We start from the raw sequence: 10,000 nt of genomic DNA, 5'->3' as shown, positions 1-10,000 counted from the left end.
TTTGTTTTCGTCTAGAACTCCACTGCTTCACAATATTTACTAGCCCCAACGGCTAGTGGAAACTCAAAATCTTCAAGCCAAAACTGAAATTTCACTAGCCTGTGGCTAGTTGGCTACCGTTAGCGTCGAGCCCTGTTGCAAAATAAAAATTCTACAAGTAAAACAACTTTAAAGTTTCATGTGCTAGAGAGTTTGATTCCCCATTACATGTTTCACACTGAAAAGTCTGAAAATGCTTTAGCAATTTTTTACATGGCACTGATTTTATTCATCTTAATTATGGTATATTCCTGTTAAAATTACAGCCGTTCAAATATTACAGCAGTACTTTCTATATTATTGCTAAACACGTTGACATTTACATTGTTTTTGGAGATACAAAGTGTGCAATTTCTATTATTGTATTATTGTTACCAAGATAAGTTGAGTTTCAGTACTTTCGAATAAAAAAATTAAAACTACTGTTGAGTACTTTGGAACTCTGATACAAATCTGCAAACTATGTATTATATTGACTGTCTCATTGGCACTTTGAGATACCTATTTCTACTTTAAATCGTAAATAGTTTTTTGCATTTTGCGAAAAATCGTTTTCCCCATACGAATCCTTATATTTCTACTCCTAGAAATACACAAAAATTAATTCTATCGAGCTTGGGCGACTTGTGGAATTGAATAGCAAAAAACACGTACTTTACCTGTAGTACAATAAAGCTAATTAAATTTACTTACTATTAGCAAAGTATTTAAAAACACCATGATTCAAGTGTTTTTACAACACAATTACAATCGACATTGTGCTCTGCAGTTAAAATTGTTTCCAGTGAAAAAACCTTACATGAGACCAGACGCTACATGTACAAGATGGAAGATCGTTACATAAGGAAAAAACAATGCTTCCAGTGTCTATAAAGTGCCGATGGCGAGAAATAGGCAAGTTTCTTTGCTGTGAAAACTAGATTTAAATCACCGCACATACTCGATTGGTTACCTGTTAAATGAAGGCCAAGCTCCAATATACGAATCATATCACATCATAGCACAGTTCCATGAGATACTATTAAAGTACACAGAAAACGTCAATTAGCGATAAGTACTTAGTAATTTCCTAGAGCCCGCTTAGTAAACTTTTAGGGAGAGAAACGTCACAAATCACGTCGCCTTAAACCTTGTCGTGACGAACAACTCACTTACCTCGAGATATCCAGCAACTTCCAAAGTTCTTCAGCATTGAAAATATGGCGAACCCCACAGGACACCCAAACTCTCCAATTTCGTTTTCCAACCTCCCAAGCCAACAGAGAGGTCCTGGAAAGGGGTTGTTCGACTTCCTTGAGAACCAGTAAAACTCAATCAAAGGGGCTGTTTGCATGAGAAAACTCGTCTCCGGAGCGAGTTCCTTACCGGGATGACTAATTGATTTCCTATCGTGTTTACAAGATACTTACTTTATTTCATATCGAGTTTGCATGAAGGCACACTTGACGTTGATCAAATACATGCCATTTTGGATTGACGAAATTCCCTCATGCGCTACCGGTTCCAGTCAACCCAGAGGTCAAGTTCATACATTCTCGTTCCCAGAGCTGCGATCCTCTTGGCCAGCGCCTCGGCTCGATCCGTGGCGCCGGCCAAGAGGATCGCAGCTCTGGGAACGAGAATGAAGTTCATACCGAAACGAGTGGTTGTTCCTCGTTTAAATGACACCGTTGCGAACTTTCGTACCGAAATGAAATTCTTTCTCCGGTACAGAAACCGGGGTTAACTCGCGCCGGTATGAATCGTTCCCGTATGACACGACGATACTTCAAAGGATAAATAATGGCTGCCGCAGTGAGTGAGCCTGAAGCGAACGAACGAGGCAACTCTCTAATTGGGAGAAGAACACATTTTTCTTCAAAACGCCAGGGGTTGTGGTCAAAGGCGCAAGGAATTGTGGTTGTGCGCGAATAAAGAAATTAAGATGCACGAGAATAGAGCCTGCTCTACACTCACACAACAAACAGTAAATTCGAATCGTTCAATGAAAAAGGTCACTTAGGTAAACTAGTTAGTATTATAAGCATATTTAGCTAACGTTTTTTTGTGTACAAATTGGAGAGACTGTAAATCAAAACAAATCGAATTAAATTAACCCTTCTATTGCCACGATCGAAACGTTCATTCTCCTAACTAGAACCATTGATTTTTTGAAAATTTGGTGTTATATCAAGATCACACCTCTTCAGCTGATAATATTCTCCATTCTCAATACTATCTGAATGACATTACATTGACGTTGTGAAGAGAATTTACAAACCGATCACTCCTGGAATTCAAAGGGTTGAAGCGGATCAAATCAACGTCGGTTTTTGTTGAGAATGTAAAATGGCAGGAGTTGGAGAACAATTTCTCGGAGCAGAGTAGAGTGTCAACTGTCAAGTCTGGGAATCCAAACCGGACCACATTGATTACAGGCAAATACTCTCACAACTGCGTCAATCATCGTACGCAATACTATGTGTAGAAAATTCGACGTCACGCACGATTGCCTCAGCCCTCGGAGCCCCTAGTTGACCAAATGCTAAAGAGCAAAAACCTTAAAGCCGTGTTCACACTCAACGTTGATTATGATCAACTGAAGTATTATTCAGGCTATCATACTCTATTCAATTTTATTCAATTATGGTCCTGTTCACATCTGCGAAAATTCAAATACAATAGGCTGGGTAACCTCGCAGGGAGACAAAATGGCGCCGTATCGCGTGGCTGCTGCGATTACCATCACGATGCTTGAGGCGAGAAGAGAACCAAGGACAGCTTCCGAGCATAGAAGTGTCGTTCGCTCATACCACCACGTGTTCGCCATTCTGTTCAATTACGCACTGTAATTACTTCAAACAATCCCCTTGAGGTCGTTTGAAATAATTATCCAATTATAATCACGTACTGTAATTACTTGATGTTGACCCTTTCCAAAGTTAATTGGATTATAATTCGATCATAATCGAAGCCTAATGTGAACACGGCCTTAGATCCACTGGGTGTGTCAATATATAAAATTTGAGGAGGCAGCATGGCCGAGTGGTGAGGTAGCCTGCGTAACAGGGGCCGCTTACCATTTAGTTTTCGGTCAGAAGTTTTTTTAAATGGGAAATGGAATGAGCCGTTTCATTTGTGACTCCATTTTCGAATGCCGTAAGAGTCTGTGTACAAATAAATGTCAAGTGAAGCTGTCATCTTCGCAGTTATGAACGCAATTTTTGCAATTGCGTAAAGAAGCCTGAAATTTTCAGGATTCAACGGGGATTGAACCCGTGACCTCGCGATACCGGTGAAACGCTCTAACCAACTGAGCTATGAAGCCACTGACGTTGGGAGCTGGTCATTTGTGGGTTTATGAAAAATGGGTGTATGGGTCTATGATATATGGAATTTCAGGCTTCTTTACGCAATTGCAATTGCATAACTGCGAAGATCACAGCGTCACTTGATTTCATATCCACAGTTCATATATGACCCATTTCATAAATTATTTCATCGTTGACAAATAAATGTGGCGGCCAATGCCCGCCAAGTAAAGTGATGTAATCCTCGCATCGGTGCCTGGTTCTAGTGCATTGTCGTCACCAGAGCCTCGGGTCGACCCAAGGCTCTGGGAAACTCTGCGTAGGAGAACATGCGTCGTAGGGTTCTTACAGCCAAAAATTAGCTATTTGAACCTTACGGCGCCTGCTCACTCCTGGTGCTAACATGAATGCACCAATTTGAGACGCTTTTGATTGTTCTTCACGAAAACCAATGCGAAGACGCTTTGTTTCTGGGTTCCCCAGAGCTCTTCTCTCCCTCGGTCAAGAGAAGAGCTCTAGGGTCGAGATTGGGTTCTAGTGGTGCAAACAGTCTGGTCGACTCTGTAAAAGTGGAAAAAGAAGACAACCTTCGCAGGCTGTGCCTTCTTTCCAGAAAATTTCCGTTGGTGTCAACCGTTCCATTTGTTTTCCCACCGGAACAACGGGTTTTTTCTGACAAATGGTAAGCGCCCAGGGTTTCCAGCTGGCATTCGCCCTATTCTCGCCCGCTGAAAACGCTTGTTACGCAGGCTACGTGGTGAAGGTGATGTAAGTCCGGTTTATCTTGAGAAGCATCCTATGATTTCAAAATATGAAATAGAAGTTCACGTGGTGAAGGCCTCAGTTTTTGTTCGGGGAGGTCTCGATTACTTTGGGCACAAAATCGACAATATTCAAATACGTATTCGCCAATTTAACCCTGGATGACACTTTTCTCCATCTCCCGAACTTGCAGTGGCATTCAAGTTAGAACTAATACAATGGATGTCTCTACAGCTGAATCAGCTCTACAGCTAAATTATTGCAGATTTAAAAAGGCTGAATTGAGCAAACAAGTGTAACTTCACACCCGGCCGGGTTACACATACGAATAAAACGCATATTTAAAAAAAGTTTCAAACTTTCCAGCGGAAAAACTTCAGGGTAAAAAAATTAGAAAGCAAAAGATTTTTTTAGCGCAAATGTCAGATTGTACAACTTTCCTTTCTCAAGGCACCAAAAAAAGACCCAGACTGATTATAAAGAATAAGACATTATTTATCCACAGTTCTAATCGTAAACGTATCCACATTCGTCGCCAATTTACAGCTACCTGAATCGGTTAAAAAAAAACAAGCTAACTTACTGAAACGCGACCAACAAAGTGTATGCTGTTACACCATTCGTCTGCAAAAAACCTACCACATCTACTACAAATCAGGAAACATTGTACAGCTCTGCCAGTATGAAACAGAGCTCAAAATATGTACAAGTTTTCTCTTGTATTTGTCCAGAAGACGCGCCAGGAAACTTTGCGGTCACAATCGTCACTGTTGTTTCTTCAGATGATAAGACAACAAGAAACTCGCCCCTGACACTTGGACCTGCAGGAAAAGTAACAAATATTAATTCAACTGATTGATCAAATTGTCACTCGAGTAATTTTAAAATTTTGCCTCTTGCTTCTTCTAGCAAACGCAGTAGGGAAATTGAGCATCGCATTCCCACCAACGGCAAACGTCTGACTGGATGTTTGATTTTGACAAAAAATCAAAGAATTTGCCGCAACCATTGACCTGTTATCTACAGATACTGCCAACAACTTCTCAAGAACAGGACCCAACATGAAACATTAAATTTTTATTATTTTCTGTCGGTTCCCGCTTATCGTTTTACGTGAAGGCAATAATAAACCCGTCATCTTCATTATTGTCACCATCAAAGGATAGAAAGCTAAGGGGCAAGGAGAAACCAGTCTCGAAAAGGTAATATTCACATATGGTGGCTCCTCACCAAATTAGGAGCTTTTCACATTCAAAGGTAACAGTCCAATCCCGGCCCACTCGTAACTGTCGTTTCGGTTACGCCATGGTGATGACGCCCAAGTAGCTGTCAAAACAGCTGTCCAAGGTTGCCAATGCCCAGTGTCAAATCGCTTTACACATGCGCAAGATATTGGCCTGATTATTGTGTTTGTGAAATTATTGTGTGACCACCAATGCTTTAATTGTTTTTGTATCTGTTATTAACGGATTTACTCAAAAGAGTATCAACCCACCAATAAGCACCTTATCCATCAACATAACGGTCGATATGTGAACACAATTTTAGCGGCTCTTATCCAAAGAACATATACACTGTAAGTGTAAGGAGCGGGATTCTCGCGCTAATTAAGAGATGCGAGAATGAGCCCACAAGCAGACTACGCAACACAGTAATGTAAGCTCGTATCACCCTATATGGGAACAAAAACACACATCTAAGCAACCACTAACCTTTGATAACAATGCTTTGTTGGATACCTTGTAGTGCATACAGAAGATCTCAGTGTGGGTCGTGTGGTCATTTGCCGAACAGTATTCGCTCAAGGTGCTGCTGGCCACGACAGTGGGCACAGCATTTGAAAGACCACATGCATTTTAAAAATACTTGGCTCTCAAACAACAAATTGCCAACTTACCTTTTTGCCTCACTTTTGAGTGTCTTTTCTCCCGGGTGTTTTACCTTGATAATTTTTAAGTCCAACCCTAGCTCTGAACAAATGGCAATGATACCTCCAGTGGGAAAAGTTTCTAAAAGGTAAGGCTCATCCACACCAACACCCATAACACAGAGTAGATCTCCTGATCTGACGTTGAACAGCTTAAGGCAGGCGTCATTCAGAACAACACATTCCTCGTCACTGGTGAATTTACAACCCATAACGCGGTTATCACTCAATTTAACACGCAAGTTACCAGAAACTGCATCGAGAACGTATACGCCATTTAACTCATGAACAACAATAAATTGACCCTTGGGAGAAAATGATCCCCTCGCACAAAACAAACTGGTACCAGTGAGTGCACACCACAGCGGTTCGGTTTTACCCAGGTGCTTCAATTCAATGAACTTTTGCCCGTCGTCATTTGAGACAAACAGCTGGAGGTCCCTGTAGCAAGCAATCAACTTATGGTGCAGTTTAAACGTTACCTTATGCTCTCCACCGTGAACAGTATCTAAAATGATCCCATCTCCCGTTTTAAATGATATGCATACCACCTGATGGTCTGAAATAGGAAAGAGAGCATCCGCGCCAAACATCCATCGTCGCGTGCAGACAGACAAATCAAAGTTCCAAAGCTCAAGAGTGCTCGCAGTTGCAAACAAAATTCCAGCTTTTAAATCTACGAAGTCAATGAGAAGAACATTTTCAAACTCTTTCTGTCCCTTAAGTTCCCCATTCGAAACGTCCCAAGCCACGATAATTCGACGTTTGAACGATCCCAGTCCGACAGATACGTCTGCATAAACACTCTCGCCGGAAAACGAGAATCGGAGAGATTGGACATATTGGAATTCTGTGTTCTTCCTTAGTGCATTCCGATAAACCATTTCAATGTAATCACCATGTACAATGTAGTTCCTTAACAGAGAATGGCTATTAAGCACTACGTCAGAAACCGTGCATGGATCCTTTGAACTCACAGGATCTCCTAACAAAAAGCCACCGATTCTGTGGGATCCTATCTCAAAGAAATTCCGACTGGAAAAGTCAACAACGTTCTTCATAGAATAGCGATGCTCAGGCTCCTCAGTGACTCTTAAAGAATACGCATAGAAAAGACCGGCATTAATAGTCCTGAAAACATGAAAACACCAAAGAAATCGACTGTCCGGTGAGAACCTAATCATTCCACACACAGACTCTAAGGCTGCCTCTGCTAGAGTTGAAAAACCATTTTTCCGGTCAACTAAACAAACAAAGCCAGTTGAATGGGAAATTGCCACAATCTTTCCATCTTGGGACATGGCAAACGATAAAATATTTTTATCTCTCTTGAGACGATCAATCTCCCTGCCATCGTTTAGATTCCACACGATAAGACATTTTGCATCGTAGGGACAATCAGTCAAAATCTCGTCGCCGCAAATAGAACAGACAGAAAAACTGCACTTACTGGTGGGAAAAAGAGGCTTCAAGTCTCCATTAAAGGAATAAGAATGGCTTAGCCCTCCTGGCAAGATTACATCCTTGCTGGGATGAAATACCACAGAACGGTAAAAACCACACACAGATGACCTTTCAACTGAAACTTCATCATCTCTACTGATGAATCTGAATGCAACAGATGAAGGGAAATGGTTTTTTGGTTTGACACAACGTTTCCATTTGAGGTTACCAGAAGCAAGCGACCACATCTGAATGGATCCATCAAGGCATTCACACACCATAAATTCCAGGCTAGGGGACACATCGACACAAGCCACAGGTGAACAACAATCAAACCGAGCTTGAACAGGTCCTTGGGAGTCACTTTTTTCTAAGTACTCCATGTAAGGCTTATCGGAATACTTGGTCTCCAGAAGCTGGCTGGAGTCAGAGGATAGTTTACTACTTCCGTCATTCAACACAAATTGAAAGATAGCAAAGGGATATTGCTGTAAGGTTGCGCGGTGCTTCTTTAAAACAATCAATAATGACGAAAGGGTCTCATAACACTCGGTAGATACCGTTTCCAAACCACCATGTTTCATTGCACCAACGATATCCTCTGTGGCTGCTGGCATGTTCACACAAAGCCTTGCATACAAAAGCTCTAGATCTAACAAATAGTTTTCAAACACGTCTTCATCACTTAATTTCACGTCCTGGTCTAACTGTAGCATGTGCTGAATACCATGTTCCAAGGCATACCTTGTAGTGTCAGTGAAGGATTGTGAGTTGCTGCTAACGCCTTTTCTCTTTAACTCGTCGAATTCGTTAGAGCAAAGATTAGAAAGAATCTTATGGCCTCCTATTTCCTCCACACTAAAATTGTGCTGCTTGTAGCGTAACTTGTCAGTCAACCAGTCCTTGACTGATTTATGAAAGAAATGAATCCGGTCATCGTGAACAGGAAGAAGTGATGACACAATGGCAATAGCTGTGCTCACCTTTCGCATAACAATCGCGGACGACAAGTTCTTACACAACAGCTTAGGAACAAAACCCAATGGCAGTGGTTCCCTTGCAGCTGCAATCGCACCCAGGAAGCAAAGAAATTGCTCTTCAGTTGTGTTCAGTTCCTTATTCAAGTCTTCTTCCAACCGCTGGAAATAGGACTGGTACACAGACGAAATGCCTGCCGGTAGGGTTATCTCCAGTTGTTCAAAGGTAAGAAGAGTTGAACACTTGGCCCTTATAAAATCTAACAAAAACTGGGCACACAGAAAGACTCCTCCTGACTTTTGCACGAGATCATCTAAGACCAGCTCGGGCCTTTGAACTTTTAATAAATCGCTTACTAGATTCTGTTTAAAGTAAAAACGAATGTCCTTCAAGTTGTCTTCATCTTTGGCCTCCAAACGCAATGGTTGCAAATCTCTCAGGCTGTCCCAAATGTTGACTTCAGGTCGTGTCGTCACGAAAAATCGCAGCCAAAATGGTAACTTTTTAAACAACTTGGCAATCAAGTCAAGAAGATCATTTCGCCCTTGATATTCGCTTTCATCTAAAGCATCTATAACCACAAGAGATGTAAAACCAGAATGTGTTACCCTGTTCAGAGGTTCTAAAAAAAGCAAATCAAACAGATCTGTGACTTTCATGTCGTTTATCTCTACACCGAGATTCCCCGAGAGCTGTTCCACAAGGGCTTCCTTGTACTCTGGGAGAAGGCATGACAGGTGAAAGGCTAAAGACTGCATCATCACCTTGGGATTCTTGTGGCGTGCTCTGTCATGGTGACAAAAATGGCTCCCCGCCAATCTGCCAGCTTCTTGCATTCTTCTGCACATCTCAGCAGCGATGACAGATTTCCCCATCCCTGCATTTCCACTGAGCACCAAGACACGATTTGGAGAGCTTTCATCATCCAACCAGCTGTTGATTTCAGCAAAGAAAGACTCACGGGTTCCTTCTAAGTATCGTTTTGTGTAATCTCTGACATCACGTTTAGTGTCAACCCTTGCAAGTTTCTTCAGGATTTTATCTTCCTGATCGGTGTCGTGTTGTGTCTCACGGATTTCAGTAACAATTCGATGAACGTCCTCAATCCTGGACTTGAGATCCCTTTCACTCTCTGCCCATTCCCGTAAGGCATCAATATAATCCTCCTCCCCACATTGTTCTGCCTTTAATCGATCAATCTCTGGCTGACTTAACCCAAGAGACACTAAAACGGCACTTATTTCCTTCCACAGAGCATTGAATGTTGGTACATCCACACCAGTTGTTGTCACATGCCCATACACTTGATTACGGAAAAACTTAATGCGAGCGAGGTTTGCCTCGTGAGAGGTGTCACTTGGGGCTGGTTTGCAATGCCATCCTGTGTGGGGAGGGGTAAGTCCACAAATGTTGGTCAGAAGGAGAAAAAGCAGAGTTATATCAAAAGTGTTGGAGTCCGGAGCAGCTCCACTACCAGGGAACAGCTTGTCCCACTGGTGACTATTGAGAATTCTTCTGTGTAAAAGGTCGTTAAGAGTGGAATAACAGGAATTAAGACCAG

The 10,000-nt window shown here is 41.9% G+C and overlaps 3 protein-coding genes across 6 annotated transcripts in view; 1 reads left to right on the top strand and 2 right to left on the bottom strand.

Annotated features, from left to right (window-relative positions):
- LOC138041248 (uncharacterized) overlaps positions 1–1,052 on the bottom strand; it is a 61,031-nt gene extending 59,979 nt beyond the window's left edge. Inside the window, exon 1 of the mRNA XM_068887023.1 lies at positions 992–1,052. The gene's annotated coding sequence lies outside the window, so the exon portion shown is untranslated. The remainder of the gene's footprint in view (positions 1–991) is intronic.
- LOC138041059 (plexin domain-containing protein 1-like) overlaps positions 1–10,000 on the top strand; it is a 170,497-nt gene that overhangs the window by 128,444 nt on the left and 32,053 nt on the right. The gene's annotated exons all lie outside the window — the stretch shown is intronic.
- Positions 1,680–10,000, bottom strand: part of LOC138040951 (uncharacterized) — a 23,964-nt gene continuing 15,643 nt past the window's right edge. For both annotated transcript variants that reach the window (XM_068886695.1, XM_068886688.1), the window contains exons 5-6: positions 5,989–10,000; positions 1,680–4,912 (exon numbers count right to left, since the gene is read on the bottom strand). The exon at positions 5,989–10,000 is cut by the window's right edge and continues 169 nt beyond it. In XM_068886695.1, the coding sequence (XP_068742796.1) occupies positions 4,870–4,912; positions 5,989–10,000 (4,055 nt within the window). In that variant the 3' untranslated portion in view covers positions 1,680–4,869. The remainder of the gene's footprint in view (positions 4,913–5,988) is intronic.

This window comes from Montipora capricornis, chromosome 1, assembly GCF_036669925.1.
Source record: "Montipora capricornis isolate CH-2021 chromosome 1, ASM3666992v2, whole genome shotgun sequence".
Classification (NCBI taxonomy): Eukaryota; Metazoa; Cnidaria; class Anthozoa; order Scleractinia; family Acroporidae; genus Montipora; species Montipora capricornis.
This window is presented reverse-complemented; position numbering and strand designations above follow the sequence as displayed.